General features: G+C 34.2%; 3 protein-coding genes across 9 annotated transcripts; 1 reads left to right on the top strand and 2 right to left on the bottom strand.

The window, feature by feature from the left end:
• Window positions 1–717: 717 nt before the first annotated feature.
• Window positions 718–6,308, bottom strand: LOC108199882 (GPI mannosyltransferase 1). Of its 7 annotated transcripts, none has more exons than XM_017367892.2 (7): window positions 6,084–6,308; window positions 4,821–4,918; window positions 4,624–4,691; window positions 3,034–4,045; window positions 2,598–2,780; window positions 1,474–2,021; window positions 718–1,263 (listed from the first exon to the last, which is right to left on the bottom strand). In XM_017367892.2, the coding sequence occupies exons 4-7, from the start codon at window positions 3,302–3,304 to the stop codon at window positions 949–951; spliced, it is 1,317 nt and encodes a 438-aa protein (XP_017223381.1). In that variant the 5' UTR covers window positions 3,305–4,045; window positions 4,624–4,691; window positions 4,821–4,918; window positions 6,084–6,308; the 3' UTR covers window positions 718–948. The 7 variants fall into 7 exon arrangements, with proteins under 7 accessions (XP_017223381.1, XP_017223380.1, XP_017223383.1 ...); XM_017367891.2 differs by having other exon boundaries at window positions 3,034–3,306; XM_017367894.2 differs by having other exon boundaries at window positions 3,034–3,306; window positions 6,120–6,308.
• Window positions 6,309–15,855: 9,547 nt separating this feature from the next.
• Window positions 15,856–17,494, top strand: LOC108198809 (uncharacterized). Its single transcript, XM_017366587.2, has 4 exons — window positions 15,856–16,040; window positions 16,116–16,238; window positions 16,325–16,486; window positions 16,987–17,494. The coding sequence occupies exons 1-4, from the start codon at window positions 15,934–15,936 to the stop codon at window positions 17,405–17,407; spliced, it is 813 nt and encodes a 270-aa protein (XP_017222076.1). The 5' UTR covers window positions 15,856–15,933; the 3' UTR covers window positions 17,408–17,494.
• A 70-nt stretch (window positions 17,495–17,564) lies between these two features.
• LOC108198810 (CASP-like protein PIMP1) lies at window positions 17,565–18,654 on the bottom strand. The gene is made up of 3 exons (XM_017366589.2): window positions 18,375–18,654; window positions 18,031–18,163; window positions 17,565–17,919 (listed from the first exon to the last, which is right to left on the bottom strand). Exons 1-3 carry the CDS (start codon window positions 18,545–18,547, stop codon window positions 17,716–17,718), a joined length of 510 nt encoding a protein of 169 aa, XP_017222078.1. The 5' UTR covers window positions 18,548–18,654; the 3' UTR covers window positions 17,565–17,715.
• Window positions 18,655–19,743: the final 1,089 nt, after the last annotated feature.

Genomic DNA, 19,743 nt, shown 5'->3' with positions numbered 1-19,743 from the left:
GAATAAAAATCTCTGATTTATTCAAAAAATCAGATAAATCTCTCCAAATACTGAATCGGTATGTCAATCACTGAATCGGTATATCAATTAATTATTTTCAATTCCCTATTTTTGCCGCCTTGTAACCTTTTGATGTAAACAAATCAATTGACCTTGTAGAGCGAGTTGAATAGGTTACTTATCTCATTACTTATTAATAATATAAAATAATGAATCATAGTGAGTCTTAGTGATTTAGGTAATTTATTTTAGTTTCAATTCCAATAGCAATCCTTGTATTTGTTCTCCTAAGATTATTTTAATAATAAATTTGGGGGAGGAGGGAAAAGACAAAGAAATAAGGAGAGAAATGATTGTTTTATTCATAAATATTATATAGGTAATGGCTAGGGATTACCTATAAATAAATAATGGCTATTTGAGGTTGTGTCAGTGATTTAGTATTGGAGTGCTTGTTTTTAATACATTACCTAAATGTAAGTTTAAGAGCAAGTTTAGGTAACCTATTAGACTTGCTCTTACAAGCCGCAAATATGTCTTTACACGGATAAATATGTCTTTGACACTGGGTTATCCGTTACCACCACATTGTACGTATGGCGTAAACCACATGGGATAATGGAGTAGGGGATCAATTTATCTAGGGAAGCAACCAAAACTAGCGACCTTTAATCAGCCAGACTGCCAGAAAATGATTTATCTTATGATATCAAAGCATTTTCATCACAAATTCATGTTCCAAGTTTCTTGTTATAATAAAGTTTCAACACTACTTCATCATAATATCTAGTAGATATACAATCATACAAAACTGGCCTGACGGCTTACGCTACCACTGTATACAACTCAAAGAATGACACTTTGACACTAAAAAACTATAATTCAAGCAAAATTGGGTTTCTAAAATCAATAGTAAATCATTAATACAGGTTAAGATTGTGATCCAGGTCATTGCTTGTATTTTGCTGATTTCGTTCGATTCACATGTTCCAAGGGTCTGAATAACGGGGAACAGGTATGATGGGTGATGACACAAATGAGGACAAAAGTATTGGCGGCCAGGAATAATAGACTTGCCACCCAGAGACACAAAAAAACTTGCTTGCCTTTAAACTCAAGAAGGTAGCCCCACAGTAGCCAGTGTGTTTGTGCTCCAACCCACAGAGAAATGCATACTAAGCCTTGTTTTGGCTTCATATTACTCCAAGGGAGTATTAGAGGCAATAGGCAAAAGAACCACACAAAGTACTGTGCTGTTATGACCTGTCAGAGAAAATGGTATAATTCAGAATCAATTAATCCAAGAGACTGATTTGCCTGCTTACATGATTTTGAAGCACAACAAGGACTTTATGTTCACACAAGGGTGTGTAGCTTTTGTAGACTCAAAATTCAAGATTCCTTCAAATAACTCGAGCTGACAAATGACTGATTATAACAGATTCAGAAACTTATGAGTTATAGATAACAAACCTTGTTAAAAGCTACAAAAGCCACAGTTTGCAAGAAGAAACAGAAAGGCAAATCCTTCCTAAAGCGGGATATGAGAACAAGCTGCACTATAACTTGAGGCAGAAAAGAGACAAGCTTCTCTGGAAGTGAAAACTCTCGCTCATAATGGAGATATATGTGATAAAAGTATATAGAAAAGTTATGCCTCGGATCCGTACGTGTAAGATGGTATAATAGGGCTTCATGCAAGAACTCTAATTCATACAGGTAAAAGAAAATTCCTGTAAAAAAGAAGAAAACAGTCCCTGAGAGAAGCCCAAACTGAATTCTTTCTTTAGTGAGCAACCTTGCAATAACTCCCAATTTCTGAACTAGGTCAGATACATTCTTGGTACTTGACCTCTGCGCTGCCTTAATATCTCTAGAACTCCATTTTCGAAGGATAAGCCTTTTACCAGATTGAAAATTGCAAGGCTCAAGGGCCAAGACGATTGGAAGTGCATAAATAATAGGATATATTCTCAGGTGGACAACAAGACCGTACCAAAATGCAGCCTGTAACAACTTGCCTGTAGAATGAAGAACAATATGTCGTAACTCAAGAGAAAACTATTGAGGAGCAGCCTAATACAATTTACGTGAAATGTGACTAGTACTGGGAGTGCTAACCACAAATTGCCTAGAAGTAACAAGAGATAATTCTGTGTGTGTTGTGTGTGTGTGTGGGTGGGTGGGGGCTCAGCAATATATTTTAACAATATGGAGTCCTCCCAACTTGTCACTGGCAAATTCAAAACCATGCTTCACTTGCACACCGAGGGCACCGTTTCGTTCAAAAGTTTCATACATTTCAAAACAGTACAAATTGTATAACCAGGTAAAATTAGGGCATGTGATTTTACCAACACATTAAAAAATTAATGTCTTAAGGAATTCATACATATATATTGACAAAAGTTGGTGCATATTATCCTTTATTTTGCATGGCTTCCTTTCTTCCTTTTAACTGTAAGTTCTGTCAGCAACCCAATGAAGATTATATTTTACAAGGACTTGAGTTGTCCACATTTTAATTAATTAACAAAGCAACAAAAAACACAAAGGACAAGTAGATTGGGGAAGTCATTACAAAGAAGATGAAATACCTTTCAAGAGACATAAAATAATCCACAAAACCATAGCACATATAATAGGCTCGCAATTCCCACGGGTTCCAATTGTGAAGGTGAACGGATTAAAAAGCCATACCATTACGGAGTAGATGCATATTTCATCAGAAACACCTTGTAGCTTCAGAATTGACCGGATAAAATATCCCACAAGCAGATCTTCAAAACAAGTATAACACAGTTAGTATTTTCAGATGGTCTCATACAAATTATATATAGAAAAGAGAACAAATTAAGACCAAAAGAAAAGGTATTGACTTGTTACCAATATAGATTAAAATGAATGCCTTTTGTCAATTTGCTCTGTCCTTGTTTATTTACGATTTAATATTTAAAATATGAAAAAAAAATAAACACAAAAAGAGAAAATATTGACAGATCCATTGTAATTAGTGTAAAACATAAGGGATACCTGAAATAGAGAAGAGAACTTTTCCCCATGACCGGTGAACTATTGAATTTGGTGTGAGAAGATATGCGATTAAGGGTGAATATCGATATGTAGACCTTTTGTAAGGAGAGACTCCTGAAACCACTAGCGCCGCAGCATCAGAAAAGACAAAGTAATCGACATCTGTGTATCTAACCTCCATATGAGTGTCTTGCCATTCTCCATATATAATTAGAAAGATTCGAAGAAATGCTGAAAATAGGATTATAAAACGGAAGTCTACCCGTTTCATCACTGAAACAGATGACCATATAGTAATTAGTGAACAATTCAACTATGGACCAACAGTTGCTAAAGGAGATGAGATGTTTGTATGATAATGCACAACTGTTTATGGTCCACATTCTTTTATAGGGAAATGGCCTTTTGCAAGAATTTAGGTACGTGTATGTGCAACGACTCCACTGACGACTCTATCCTCAACCTCAAGTCCGCTACTAATAAAGAATACTACTGCTAGTGGATCAACAAGCGACTGATGATCGAACCCCCATATTTATGCTATGCTCAAAAACTATCTCCAAGTCTTCGAGACTATGGACTTAGGCAATTGAGTGGTAATAAAACTCAGGTCAATCACTTCTTGCAAACACTTTATAATAATAAATTCAGAAAAAAAGTGTCATGATACTTAAACTGAAAAAACGTATATACAATCTAGTGATCTGAATGTGTTTCAGAAATACAAGTTCAATGCTACACAAGGCTTGTTCCTGACTTTGTATTAACTATTTTCCTGCACTCCTCCAAGTTCAAACCTCACAAGTCAGTGTGTGCCTCACGTCAAGGACCTTGTGTCAAAATTAAGAGAGGCACTCCCAACTGGAAATCGGGAAGCAATCCCAAGCATCTTTAACAGATATCCTCCCACAGGGCACACACGGGTCTTTTGTCTAGTTCAACGGAATCATCTCCGTATAAAATGTATGTCTACCTTTCAGGTTGAGCTGCTTCAGCCATGATTATACAATAACTAAATTCATTTAACAAATTAGCAATCAAATAGTTTGAGAAGGTGCTGTGAGATTAGACTACAGCACTACGCATAATTGGCAATAGACACATTTCAACTGTAACTTTAACAGAACAGATAAGAATCTCAACAACTATGATTTCACCAAGACACTTTTAGCTTTCCATTAATTCTTTACCGCCTGTTTCACCTACATTGACAATTTTTTCCATTGTACTTGTCACATTTGGTTCCAAATAGCAATAGCTGTTGGTTGGTTTTAAAAAAAAAGCTATAAACAAGATCTGTGACAATTGAAGAGAAAATTTAAAATTAAAAAAAAAAAAATCTGCCCAGATGAGTGAAGATTTATACTTTGCAAATTAATCTAGCTACATAAACTATCATTTAATTTCACCAATGATCCTTGGAAAAAGGAGACACAATTTTTTTTTAAAAAAAAAATCCCCCAAATATTAAACGCAAAATCAATAGTGCAGGTATATTCAACCAAAAATTCAAATCATAAATTCAAATATGATAAAAAGAACCAATTAAATAATTAGCACAGACAGATGGATAAAAGTGAAAAGTCTAACCTGATAACTGATAAGTGTGAAAGTGTCTGCAAAATGAAAACTTTAGGCCGACCTCACAACGATATGCCCTGTATCAATAAAGATACAGATATTACTCATGGAAAATTAATAAAAGGGAGTAAATTAAGAGGGTTTATGCAACATAAGAACATAAACAGGATATATTATATTGCCAGAAGGTCAAATAAGAGCATTACCTTATTATGAGCTAATTCATGAAACTATAGTCTTCAAAAAATGCAAAAACAATACTCCATGAATAGTTTCTTTACTACTCAACAACAATAGTACAGATCTGTGAATGAGACACAAAAAAAAGGGCATCCTCGTATTAAAACATCAGATAAAGGTGGAAACTTTTCAATCAAATCAAACAAGAATGAAGCATATATTCAAACAAACAATAATAGAACATTAATTAATGAGCATGTGTAGATATATACAGTTCAAGTAATGATACATATATGCATGTGATGAATCATAAAAACAAACATATCAATAAATATGAGGGAGGGAGGGGAGAGGGGAAGGGAGGGAGGGAGAGAATTATGGTTGTTCTGCTTAATTTCTGACCACTATCGTTACTTTTTTGCTGATTTATAACTTACTATTTAATGTTCAGTGTGTATAAGGTATAAAGTATAAACAGTGATATCAGGGCTTAATGTGTGTCATTTTCATTTTGCAGGCTAAGAACTCATTGTATAACAGAGCCGTATATAATTGCAGCCAACAGACAACTTAGTGAGGCACAACCAATTTACAGACAATTACATCCTTTTCACCTAAAAAGTACTGTATCAAATTAAGCTCTATTACGTACTAAACTCCACTTATAAATTTCTCATTTAGGTCTAATCAGTTTCAAAAAACAAGAGAAAATTTGCAGAAAAAAACATTAGCTTAAAAGCAGAGCTCTGAGATCCTCCAGAATGCATGACCTCTTTTACAGTGTTACTGGTGATTTGGTGAAGATAGAATAGAATGGGTTTCAATGTTATTTATAGATCTTATTTGGATAAAAATTTCACTTCAGTGAACATAGAAGTTATACACATAACCAAACTGTGTTCAATCGAAGAGCAGCTGCACAGAAACATTTGTCGTGGTTATAATTAAGTTAAGGCTGTGATGTCCATTGTCCACCGCTGGGCTGCTTATTTACCATACGAGTTGCATCAAGTTTTCCTTCTATTTGCTCCTCATATGTATTTTTATTCCTCAACTTCCTAGTAATTTCAGGCTTTATAGAAGATTTTTAGGGAGAAAATATAAGTTTCGTAATGGTTTTACCATGACAATACTGGAGACAAGTTACAGAACTCCAGTAGATGTTTATTAGAATTTATTCAAACAGTAGCTTACAAAACAACACAAATTGAAAGCACATATATAATCAATTGAAGCACCACATACCCTAAATACATTCATAAACAGAGCAGAGCAGAATGAAAACAAACCCTAAATAGCAGAGTGACTTCAATTGGGCGAATTACCCCTAAACCTGCTCACCGTGACTTGTAAATTCGGTAAAGTGGGCGTTACTTGTGATTATATTGCTGGATTTGATGTCTCGATGCACCACAGATTGCTCGGGAGACTGGTAGTCGAAGACTGGGTATCGACTGAGCTGGGTAATGGGAGATTACGGGGCTGGTTGGGTTGAGTTCGAAAAATTCATTTATCGATTATATTAACAAAGTCTGATTATAATTTATAAGTGAGAGTTGAACTCATTCTAAAAAAAAAAGAAAAAGAAAAGTGAGAGTTGAACTTGGTTTGTAATTTATTAAAAAATATTTGGATGACTTTTAATTATTAGTTAATTAAGTGTTTGTTAATTTAGATTTATAAATTAAAAATATTAAAATTTTGAAATAAAAGAAACTTAATTAATAAATAAATTTTATTATATATTAAAATTTAAAAATTTCATAATAAAATGCAAATCATTAAAAAAAGTCCAGAAAAGTCAACATTTCTAACTTTGAGATTCTGACTTAAAAAATTCAAAATAAGAATTTCAACTTCTTTTGCCAATTACTACGTAAAAAGTAGAAATATTTTAAAGTGTTAAAACAAAGTCCGAAAATACTTATAAGCGTTTTCAAACACTCCCTATATATCTAATTTCAATATTTTCAACTTTATTAAATTATTTATCATAGTCAAATATGCCCACCACTAAATTTGATATATAACATCGAATTCAAACCTAATATAAATAAATTACTTTACAAAGTCAATGAAATTAATTGGCCGATGTATATAACCCGCTTTACAGCGTCGATGAAATAAACACAATATAAATAAACCACTCAAGAACGTAATAGTCATTTATACTTTAGGTTAAGTGTAGAACGCTAGAACCGATACTCTTAATCTATCATAAGTATCTATGATGTTGGTTATATTAAGAATCGACATTTTTAATATAAAAGAGTGTCCGTATTCTATACTACCGATATTGTAGTTGTGTTATAAAAAATATTTTTATACTAGCAACAATTGACTTCTAAACTAAAATAATTAAAATAATCATATAACTAGATTTTATTTCTCTCAAATATGAACACTCATCTAATCATGCTTACAATATAATCACTTTTAATGATTTAATTAAAAGAAAATTGGCCCGAAAGTGCTCACAGGAAGCTAACCCGAGGTCAGGCAATATTTTAACAAATTAAAGATGAATCCGTAAATATAAAATCCACTCCTGTTTTTACAAAAATATTCCTAATTTTATAATGATTTTCTTGTAATCTTAGCCACACCCCAAGGTCAACCTCAGTACATCAGAAACAGATAAGCATATGAACACAAAATCATAGTAGTAACTAGTAAGTGTAAAACATGATAGCCGACCGAAAGCATGACCTGCTCTTTCTCTCATTTCTTTATAATTTTTTCACACTACTCGACATGGATTATAAGGCGTATAAAAAACATAGTTCTATGATTTATTTTAAAAAATTTTATTTTTTTATAAAAATTTAAACATCAAATTTTTTTATTTAGATGAAAAAAAAGTTCAAAATAATTTATCGAACTATGTTTTACAAGAGCATTAGAATGCGTGTCGAACTCCCGTCCCTCAATGTAAACAAATGAGGGTGACGGAGGGAGTACATTGCAAGCGAAATCACTGATTTCTAGTTTTACCCTCAAGAGGAAACTCATGTTATCACAGTTGGTTAAATTCAGATTCTTTTTCGCATAATGTCGATTTCGTAAGGTCTAACCGCTTGAATTCGGGGGTGGACCAAGACAGAAATCAGAACAAAAGCATTGACATCCAAGAATAATAGACTTGTCATCCGAAGACAGACCGGACCATTTTTGGCTTCGTCTTTAAAACATGCGTATACTTCGATCTCTCGGTTCGGTTCGATTTTTGATACGAGAAGCAATCGACAAAAGAATCAAAAACAGTACTGTGCTTATGACCTGTCAAGGGAAGTGTAACATAATGAATATACAATCATCGATGATAGTTTGGCTGTTTACATGACTTTGCGCAATAATAGTCTGATGTTCACACATAATATGTAATCGTTTCTGTAATTTACGAACACGCCTTATTGAATGCTACAAATTAGCCACTGTCCTTTGCAGGCAGAAGACCACGTTAACACAATAATATAGCCGATCTCGATTTTTAGATTATGATTTTCCCACTGCACACAAAGTAAACAACTTTTACATTTCCAATTTCTAACAATTGCATGTTGTTTCTATTTGCTATATATAATAATCTAATTTTAAAAATTATCATCGGATATAAATATATTTATATTGCTTTAAATCGATTATCACATTGATAAAAACAAGTTAGAGCTGGAAAATGATGTAATTTTCCTACTTTTTTCAAAAATTAACATACTTACTCACATACACAAATTGTTTTTGACGGTATTTAAAGAATTATAAAGCAGTTGCGAAAAATATTTTGAGAAAACAGAACGTTCAAATTCACTCTTTTTGAAGGTACGTAATTTTTTTGTGACAACAGGTAAAATTATTTTTACTTCTAAGGAATTAGCCCATGCAGATGAGACTTGAGAGAAGCAAGTTTACGGCCCCATATTCTAGTTCAGTATAAAGATACCAGATGTCGTTTGTAATAGTAAAAATAATAATAATTTCTTAAATTTGAATATACAAAAGCAACTTCAAGAGGACTATCATATTAATCTTCTCCTAATTTATCCTTAATAAATTTAAGTTGGAAGAAAAAGAAAAGAAAATTTTATTTAGCAAAAAAAAAAAGAAGAAATTTTTTGGAGTGAAAGCTGAGATTTTAGCCTCACTTATATACCTATGCTTCACTAGTATTAATATTAACCCTACTCGATTTGCATCTATAATGAACCCTTCGAGTAGGATCGAAGGCTAGAAGCTCAATGATACAAGTGTAAATTTTTGTGTAGTAGCATTTACACTTCGGTATTTCTTTTGCACGGTCGGTTTTGTCCTGTTTCCTTGGAGTGAAGTGTATAATGTTATTTAGCATTATATTTTTACCATAACCGCAGCCGATACCTTGTCACATTAACCACCACCTGACATTTCCACCCTGATCCTCTAACCAGCACTTTCAAGTTGCTGCATAATCAGATGACCGGACGCTAGACGCTGGACACGGGCGCCAGAATGCTGAAAATTTTTGTAAGACTAATTGAGACATAAATCAAAGCTGATGAACTATCATATAGAGGAGCAACTGGTGTTGTACAATGCAGATGTCCGTCTTCTATTTTCCTATTGATTGTAATTAGCATAATGTGATGTTTGGAAAAGTAGATATCAAAATACGAGAGAATATAATGAAATTTGTGCGGACATCTCGCAATGAAAATTAAGGGTCATTCATTTTCCAGTCTCTGAAAAACCAATATTCTTGTTAACTAGAAAATAGAGGTGATTGTTTGTAAGAACTATAAACCAATCAAATATAACTGATTGGTAAATATTAACAAATATATATACATAGATAACGCAATTAACCTAGTGATGAGTTTCCGGAAGTTTGAATGAAACAAAACTAAGATATTGGCGCGGCTCAATCAGACTCACCGTTCATAACTATTCAAGTGCATATGTGCGCATCTGAGTGAGCCCGGCCAATATCATAGTATATGTGTCACAAGTATGAACATGTATTAGCTAGCATCAAACACCAACTCTTCAAGAATGAAAAACACCCATTGCTACTGATATATGTGGAGTTTTTCGAAAGAATGGAGAGGAAGTATTAGAGAGGGGAGAGAGTGTTGTGAGAATATTGTCTAGGGCTAGTGATATTTAAGAAGATGGTAGTAAGCTTTGGCAGGAGATGCATTTATAACCCCCAACTTACCTCTGCACAACTTCACCTATATTTTTCCCTCTTTTTTTTCTCTTTCAAAATATTCCAAACACCAAAATCAACACAAGTCATTTCGTATAGTCAAATTACTGTAAATTTATAGTTCATTCTTAAAGTTAAGTAGCTAAAATGTTGCTGCAGGTATCATTGTTGTAGAATTCAAGAATCAGATCTTATCGAAAAATTAATACCATGCATATGATGCATCATACTATCAACATGCTTTTTCCGCCGAAAGACATTAATTATAGTTTTTTTATGTAAGCAGGAGGATTTACATTATCTTTCAGCGGAAAAATCATCTGTCCTAATATTTTTATTATTTATTTTTCATCACTAATGATATGTCGCTAATAATCGATTGTCCAGGACTATTATCCATATTATAATCGGTACAACCTCTCGTAAGAATTACTCGGTCGAGGCCGATTTTTAGAACACCGGAAAGGACATAAATTTGTTCGCACATGAGAAAACAATAATACAGACATGCAAAGAACGCGTTATCTGTGGTAAAGCAGTAAAAGAAAATAAAATTGAAGAGGAAGCACGTAGAAAGAGATAGATAAAGCAAAAGCAAAGCGATAAGAAGGGAGTATTAATGAGACAAGCGTAACTCCCATGATCAGATTATACTGTGCCACCAAACCAGTGGCAGAGCATTTCATTTCTTGAAGCATTTCGGTTATATGAGGCTTTTATTACTATTTATTATAGGAATCTTTTCAGTACTGTGTCTGATGTTTGCATACACATAACACAATTGTATTTATGCAGAGAGAGGACTTAAGTGAGAGCTAGCTGCCTTGGTACAATTTCAAAAAATGGGACTGAAAAATTTATATCTATTCCATTTGTATGTTATGTCAACAACACGTTGAGCCTGGAAGTTTCAAGTCATTTTTGTTTTATTAATTGTTAATATTAATAATCACATTTAGCAGAAAAGGAAATGAGTACAAGTTAATGACATTAATTGGAGGTATGTGAAGGAAGTAATGAAGTGAGCATTCTTATTAATGTAAAGAAAAATGAGTTCATCATCAAAATGGCAGTAGCCTGGTAGTAATTGTTGAGTTAAAAACACCAAGCTTTCATGCATTACCATCTATTTTGGCGCTTTAGAGGGTTGCACACTCAGAATTGGACCCCGACCCATTCGGAGTTGGAAAAAAGACTCCCGCTGCATTCTTTACGATTTTTTTTGTTGAACGTCTCTTTCATTTTTTTACATTACAAAATTTTCACAAAATAATAAAATTTAATAATATAAAACTCAATCCAACCCATACTTTTTCATGATTCCCAATTTTTCTCCACTTTTCTTATTCTTTATACTACTTTATACATTTTTTTTATCTCCGTATCCAACCCCAATATAAAGAATTCGCCCGGATAAAGAGAGTATAATTTATTTATTACTAAAAATGAAAAAAATGAGATTATAAGTACTAAATAAATATGAATTTTCTATTTATTTAATTGCTTCAAAAATTTAATTTAAACGTAATTTGAGTCGTTTAGCTTAGGTTAAATAAACCGTTTTCTAGCGTCTAAGGATCTCAACAAGCTCATTGAGGTACCAGGGTGAATGAGCATAGCTATGAGAGATAATAGGGATGGACGTGTGGCATTTCGGGGTCGGGGATAGCTATCCCCTCCCGATCCCCGAATTTGATAGTTATCCACGATCCCGTCCCGAACCCCGAACGGGGATTCTTTTCCTTCCCCATTCCTGCCCCGAACGAGGAACGGGGATCCCTGCGGGAATTCGCATTTTAGTTTTTAATCAAAAAAAAAAATAATTTTATAATTTATAATAACTCATAATACAATATAATAACTCATAATACACTAATAAAACTACTAACTCATAATACACTAATAAAATGATATCATCTCATATTTTTAACATCAAATCATATTAAAACTAATTTAAAATATAAATAACGACAATTTTAAAATTATAAAATATATTATATTACAATATATTAATCGATTATTAAAAATAAAGATTATTTTTTTAATTTTAATAAGATTAGAAAAGATATCTAATTTTAATAATTTATTTAATATAATATATATAAATATATTATATATATATATATATATATATATATATATATATATATATATATATATATATATATATATATATATATATATATATATAATTGGAGTCGGCGATCGGGGTGGGGAGACACGAATCCCCGACCCTGCTGCTCTGATCTCCAAATTTTTTATAACATTTTCCTCATTCCTCGCCCCGACCCGAAAATTCTTCGAATCCCCGACTCGAACGGGGCGTGGGTCGAATTGGGGTCGAGCCGGACGGGGTGGATGCCAATCCCCAGAAATAACTACATATTTATTAGGCCTTTTTCAAGAGCATTATCATCTTTGAAGGCATAGTAACGATGTGAAGTAGTAAAGATTCTGCGAGTGCCTTCACTGTGAAACTATATTTATCATCATTCGATATATTCAGATTTGATCATATTTAATTTTAGGATTCTATTCCTACGTAAACAATATTGTATATATTCTATTATAATAAATGAAATTTTACTTTTAGAAATTTTCTCCTCTATTTTGATAGGTTCTAAATTTGTCTTATTCGAATTTGTTTCATAAATGATATATGTGTCTGCAGATTCCAATTTCGGTTCTGTGCGTCAATAATTACTACTCTTATAGTAACATGGTAGCTTCTAAAATTGAAATATAAGTCGAAAAAAGGAAATTATCAAAAGAAAAATGTTAAACATGAAGCAACGTAAACAGAGACTTATTTGAAATATTTGTAATATATAGTAAAATATATTGAACTGACTGAGAGATAAAATCAAATACTTTGTAAAGATGTAAAACATCAGTTAATCAAGTTGCTTAAAACAGAGCAAAAATCAGGGGTGGAGAGTGTTTTTGGTATCACATGAACAACGTACATCTTCACCTTCAATTGTACATAATAAATTACTTCTGGTGCATCAACTCTATATGCATCTCCACTTCTTATTGAGATTTCATCTCCACTTAAGCATTGCACCAGTGAATATACTTGAGGTCCATTACAGTGTAAAGGGATCACACAGCACTTTGTTGTACCATTTGTTTTATGAGTGCAGCTCTAATGCTCAAATGAGGAACCAGCTCTCTGCATGATAAATCAATCGAGAGCGCAAGACCTAATAAGTTATCTCCCAATAGTGGTGGGATGTACCAAAAGAGATCGTATGCCCACTGCTTTCGTAGCTCAACCAATTTACCATCTTTGGTGCCTCAGCTTCGTATAAACGGAGGCATTTTTTGATTACCTGTGACATGAAAGAATGTAGTTGGATTTATAGAAGTGTGATTGTGTATCATTTTGGGACAGAGGGAGGGAGGGAGATCAAACGGAAACATACCTGCAGGGGACTCTTTCGGTACTAAATGATTTCTGATTGCTGCAGCTACCAAAATTCAAATAACTCAATTCCTTCAAAAATGACATGTTTGAGAGTTCTTTAAGCTTGGGCAATAATAAACTGTAAGTGTTTGAAGATGATGAGGAAGTGATTCAAGGCTGATGTGATGGAATATATGAAACTTCTTCAACTGTTTCAAGCTTGATAAATCGGGTAGATGTACCAGTGTTGCATGGTTAGATAGGCATAAGTGTGTTATATTAAGACGATGTTCCAGAAACGATGAACCAAAAATTGCACAACCAGAGAATTCGAGAACTTGTAGGTTGTAAAGCCCAGAGAGACCGAAAGGATTGGTTGAAGATAAATTCTCAGTCTCATCGCAGATGAATAACTTTTTCAACGAAGGAAAACTTAGAATCGTAGGCAACCATAATCTTATATTACAGTTCAAAGTTAACGAAACCAACTTTGTATCTTTCACTGCATCAGGCAAATTAATTCTATCGATGTCCTCTCGGGGAAGAATTAATTTTTCAAGTGATGCACCATTCCACACATTACTTGGCAGTTATTTTAGCTTACGGCAATAAGACAAATTCAACAGCCTTAACCTACTAATTAAGTAGCCCAATAGAATCTAGTACTTCTTCAATTGCCGTTCCATTTGCTTTAAGCTTTTCTAAGCATTGCATCATCTCCAATTGCTCAGGCAATCGCTCCAGCTTTGAACAGTGCCCCAGATTTAGTACTTGAAGCAACTGGAGCTTCCATATGATATTTGGAAGATTCCCAAGGTTTCTGCGGCAGCTCAGTTCCAGTCTCTCCAAATTAACGAGGCCTACAAACGAATCTGGAAGTTGTTCAACTGCACTACAACTCGCAAGAAATGTCCTTAATTAAGCCTTTCATATTTCCAATCTGCTGTGGTAGCTTTCTAAGCATCTTGCAACCATCCAAATTCATTGGAACCAACTCCTTGAGCTGAGTAATTGAATCTGGCAGTTCCTCAATTGCGGCGTGAATCAAGCTCCTTTAGCCATTTCATATCACCCAATTGCTCTGGCAACCGTCTTAGATTATGATAATGACCCAAAAGCAAATAGCCCATTTAATTAGGCCATTGTTTGACAGGCTCCGACAATCATTTCACACTATATATAGACATTTGGTCTTTCAAATGGATGCATATCCTCAAATTTAAAACATGCAAATTGATCTCAATCTTAGATTTAAGTCAATATATTTATCTGTATTTATATTCAATTTTACACGAAACACGCACGAGAACGGCACGAAACATGCACGCACGAGAACAACATGAAAGTACACGAACCCTAAATGGATCGGTTTTATATTTGGTATTTGAATACACGACACGAAAAAGTATACGACACACGAATATTTATTTATATTTATATTCAATTTTACACGAAACACGCCCGAGAACGGCACGAAACACGCACGAATATGACACGAAAGTACACGAACCCTAAATGGGTCGGTTTTATATTTGGTCTTTGAGTACACGACATATAAGTATACCATATGAACGAATTGACAGGTCTAGCTGGCTCTACAGTGCGGATGTTAAGAAGCTAATTAACATTTTCTTATAACAATGAACGTAGGCACTAAGATCAGGGCTTATAAGATTTATAATTTCTATTTTGAGTATTTTAGTCTAAAGAGATTTCGAAAAAGCTGGTGGAGGAATCTTTTGGTGACATGGGTGCTGATTGGAACCTTGTTTTCGATGTGGGTGTTTTGGTATATGAACTCTCAAGCTTTGGAGAAAAGAAAGGAGACTCTTGCAAGCATGTGAGATGAGAGGGCTAGAATGTTACAAGATCACAACAGGATTGATCAGAATTTAGGCACGGCGAAATTCTATTGAAAGCCAAAAAATCTTGGTCCTGTTTGGTATTTTTGGACTTCAAAATTTGGTACCTGTTTTGAAATTAAACAAAAACAAGTTCCCAATGCACTTCAAAGTGGCTTTCGACCTCCATTTGTCAGTTGTGTTGCCATTTGATCTGTATCCACAAGAATCCATCACAAAATTATTAGATTTATCTCATGAATATACACAAAGTGTCTGATGTAATTTTGTTTAGTTTTTAATTTGTTCAAATGCTAGTCAGTATCTTAACTTCTACTATTTGTCAACCTCTACTTGTATGCATTTCATATATAGTACTAAATGGAAAATGCAGACCAGAAGTTAGAAATTGATCATCGAATTTAATTAAAAAAATTGTTTGATAAGGAAAAGAATGCAATAACCATTAATTTGTCTCTATCAGGTCGCGTCTAGCTCATTGCATATGCAAATCCACTTAGAGAATGTAGTTGGTAAAATTAGTTAAAGCCTAAAGGTAATGGAGCAGTTGAACTTGCATTATCTGATTATTATTAAATTTATACATAATTAAGCATCCATATTTACTTAACATGCATTCTTAACAGATCATAGCTTCTTATACGTTCTCATAAGTATTTCTCTGAAGTTCTACAAGAATTCAAGCAATGGCTAGTCCTTCCTTACATGAATTCAAGAGAAAGACTTCTTTCTTCTTCAAAGAACAGATCAAGGTCGCCAGGCTCGCCTTCACTGATGTTACACCTGCAGAAATGTATGTTAAATTCTTTTTTCTGTATCGAATTTTATCAATTTTTATTTCTGTTAACATGTGCATGTTCTGTTGAAGTCTGACGGAAGAGGCTACGGATGGAAGTTTGATGACATTGGATAGTAGAACTGTCAGATTCTTGTCGCGTGCAGCGTTTGAAGTTGATGAGTACTGGAGAATTGTGGACGTTCTGCATAAGAGGTTTATGCTGCTTTTTAGCTTGTGAAAAGAATAATTAATTTAGAGAAGGATCACAAAAGTTGATTGAATTTTTTTTGTGCTAGCAGGCTGTGGATGTACGACAAAAAGCAGTGGCAGTGTTCATATAAGGCGCTTATTTTGCTGGAGGGACTTCTAACGCATGGTCCCAAGAGAGTTGCAGAGGATTTTCAGCAGGATAAAGACATTATTTGGGAGATGGGAAGCCTCAAATTTGTTGATGAGAAAGGGTGAGTATTTCTATTAGCTAATGTCACAAATTGCGATTATTTCATAGATGATCCATTACGGTGTATTCTAGTGGATACCTCTCTTCTCTCGGTAACAAGAGGTTGAGTTTCAACTAGCGTATTTTAGTGGATACCTCTCTTCTCTCGATAACAAGAGGTTATTCAGTTCAAGTCTTATATTCTAATAAATACTTTCCTTCTCTCGATAACAAGAGGTTGAGTTTCTAGCACTGTATTTTGCTGGATATCTCTTTTCTCTCGGTAATAAGAGGTTGAGTTTAGAGTCTCAGTACAACCACATATACTTATTTATTAAAAATATTATCTATCAAGAAGTCATCATATGTTAATGACACGTGGGTCGAGACTCACACATGCATCATTGACAAGTCAGCTTTGTGGGGCCCACCAGGCCACCACATCATGATGGTCCCGTCAACATGGTCAACGCATATATGCAGTATTCTTGTGGCAGTAATGCATGTTAACTTGTGATGCAGGTTCAACTGGGGATTAAGTGTCCGAAACAAATCTGAGAGAATACTGAAGCTGCTTAAAGACGAGTCATATCTTAAACAAGAGAGGGATAAAGCTCGAAAGATAACAAGTGGGATAAAAGGTTCAGGAAGTTTTTGCCAGCGTTCTATTTCCGCAGATTCAAACTCTAAACAATACGGAAGATGCAATTCACATTACAATACTTCCCAAAACAACAAGGACGACCCAAACAACAGATATTTTTTCGACGAAAGAGTACAAAATTTACCAGAATTTTCCGAAGGTTACAGATTCATACCGGACTATGCAAGGGAAAAAACTGATTCTGGATTCAGTTCTCGGCATGGATATACAGAAGATCACCCATTTTGTGAGGACCGATATCATCAAATCAGAGAATCCTTAATTTCTCCAAATTTTTAGTAATTGTGACCTTTGTAAATTGTAATAGTGAGATGAATCGCATGAACATTATTTACCAAGGGAATTTCATTTCAGTTTTCATATAAACTACCATAATAGCTAGTCTTGCGTGAAGATATATTTATTCGAGATTATGAACTCTTGCTGCATGACAACATAATACAACAATTACAATGAATACAATGAATATAAAATACTACAATGAATAATCTTGGAAGTACAACAACTGCAAATGATCTAAATTACAGAAACTTATCGTATTCAAATCTAAATACAACGATGAATTAACACAAGACTCACTAACGGAACTAAGCTCTCTTAGGCAGCGATAAAGATGAGAAAATAGAAGAAACAGCCGAGAAGAGAACTGCAATGAGAAGCATGCTAGAAACAGCATAACCCTTGTCAAAAAACTTGTCGTAGCCCGAAGTTATTGCGCCATACTGATCTTTCAAGTCTACTGTCACGCCGAACCCTGCACCGGTGCCCGTTGCCAGCAACAGCGATATAAACTGCACATTTGCACAGATTTGAATTAATTATGTTTGCATTAATTCTCAATTAATTAATTTTGGATATATTTATCTTTTTGTGCTGAAATCTGAAGTTCTCGGTGTGAATACCTTGTCACCGTAAAAGTCGAAGAGAAGGAAGCCTTGGCCACCAATGCGGTTTCCTCTGGTTGCTTCATAGACGGTGAGTGCAGTTTGCATGAGAGTATACGCGATGCCAATTACAATAGTCGCAAGCATGTACCTGATCAATATATATAATTCATCACTAAATACGTAAAACTAGGATTGTACCCGCTGTCACAGACTTTTTTTGGATGACAATGTATTTAAATAATTACGTATTAATTTGTTGTGTGTTATTTTATTTAAACTAGCTAGGATCCATCCGAAAATACTAAACACAAGTATGAAGATTTATATTTAGCAAAAAAAAAAAGTATGAAGATTTATACCTATAGGCTTTAACATCCTGGAAACGGATCTTAAATTCCGCAAAGTTGATGAAAATGGAGGCGGTGTTGGTGGTGAGGATGATGAGTCCTATGAGCAAGCAAATGAAAGTAAGCACTCTCACCACTAGTTTTACTAGCGGCGCTACGACGGGCGGCGTTGGAGGTGGTGCCATATATCCTCAGCTATATATGTCAACTGTATAATCTCTTTAGTGTAGAAAATTTGTGTGTTTTTTGTTTTGTGAATTATGTACACTTGTTCTTGTTATATTTATAGAATTATAGTGTAAAGTCAGCGTTTGAGTTTGAGAAAAATGATGGATTTATAAGTACTGGGCATCTTCCAGCTTGTAGGGTTTACTTTGAATGTTTAGCCAGGCTTGTGGTCAACTGCCTCGTACGTACGTTGACCGATGATTAAAAATAAAAAAAATAAAAAGAAAGTTCTTAACAAATATGAATACATTTTTGAAGATAAATTAAACATATATGACAGCTGCTCTGGTTGACTAGTGATGTGGTTGTGAGCTAAATATTTGCAACTTGCTTGAAGAAGTAGCGAACAGAAATTTCTCTTGAGCTTAAAGGCTAAAATGAGATCACTATCGGATAATAGCAGAAGCTGCATAAAACTCCAAATGAACAAGTCGACTTGCATCATTTGTTCCTAGACCACGCTGTTATGTAAGAAAACCTTTGACCATTTTTTTGAGAATTTGGAATGTAACAAAAAGGTAAAAATGAATTCCAAATTCTTAGAAAAGTGGCCAAATTTTGGTCCGTTTTTCAAAGATGTGGCTCTCATTAGACTCCACACTTTTGAAAAGCGAAATCAAAGTTTGACCATCTTTTTGAGAATTTGGAATTCTAGTCAACGTTTTGAAAATCGATGTAAACATTGCCACAACTCTGAAGTTTACTTTAAACAAAATTTAAAAAATTAAGTGTAGAATAATATATGAGTTCTTCGCGTCTTTTTCGTGATAGGAAAATACAGTAATTTAGTAATGTGAGACGGAAACTCGCAAGGAGTCGCTGGATGATATACCAGCCTAGTCAACTGCTTCTCGCTTCACAATCAAACGCGTAGCGTATGTAAAATTGCTAGATATATAATTACCAAGACACAAGTGTTAATATTATAAAACGAATGTGTTGGACTAATCTACCTGATCTCATGCACGTTATCTTTTGCTATATCTCTCAGCGGACGAGCGAGCTAGAAAGAGCATATCTCCGATTCACGAGAGTTCTTGGAACTTGTCAGCAAGGCAAAACGATGTCGTGCTGTCTCATGACCGACCGATTGCTGCCAGTCGATTTTAAGTTGACATTTTTTTTAGGCAGTCGATTTTATCCGGTCGATTTT

Source organism: Daucus carota, chromosome 8 (genome assembly GCF_001625215.2).
Source record: "Daucus carota subsp. sativus chromosome 8, DH1 v3.0, whole genome shotgun sequence".
NCBI lineage: Eukaryota > Viridiplantae > Streptophyta > Magnoliopsida > Apiales > Apiaceae > Daucus > Daucus carota.
The sequence above is the reverse complement of the archived record's forward strand: the minus strand, read 5'-3'. Positions and strand labels throughout refer to the sequence as shown.

Bases quoted from the DNA above. Each gene is read 5' to 3' on its own strand.
- LOC108199882 (XM_017367892.2), bottom strand. From the start codon at position 3,304: ATGAAACGGGTAGACTTCCGTTTTATAATCCTATTTTCAGCATTTCTT. The intron at 2,781-3,033 runs GTATCCCTTATG...CTTGTTTTGAAG, and splicing joins AGTTCTCTTCTCTATTTCAG to ATCTGCTTGTGGGATATTTT. The intron at 2,022-2,597 runs GTATTTCATCTT...TTCATTCTACAG, and splicing joins TATTTTATGTCTCTTGAAAG to GCAAGTTGTTACAGGCTGCA.
- LOC108198809 (XM_017366587.2), top strand. From the start codon at position 15,934: ATGGCTAGTCCTTCCTTACATGAATTCAAGAGAAAGACTTCTTTCTTC. The intron at 16,239-16,324 runs GTTTATGCTGCT...TTGTGCTAGCAG, and splicing joins GTGGACGTTCTGCATAAGAG to GCTGTGGATGTACGACAAAA. The intron at 16,487-16,986 runs GTGAGTATTTCT...CTTGTGATGCAG, and splicing joins AAATTTGTTGATGAGAAAGG to GTTCAACTGGGGATTAAGTG.
- LOC108198810 (XM_017366589.2), bottom strand. From the start codon at position 18,547: ATGGCACCACCTCCAACGCCGCCCGTCGTAGCGCCGCTAGTAAAACTA. The intron at 18,164-18,374 runs GTATAAATCTTC...TATATTGATCAG, and splicing joins CAGGATGTTAAAGCCTATAG to GTACATGCTTGCGACTATTG. The intron at 17,920-18,030 runs GTATTCACACCG...GCAAATGTGCAG, and splicing joins TCGACTTTTACGGTGACAAG to TTTATATCGCTGTTGCTGGC.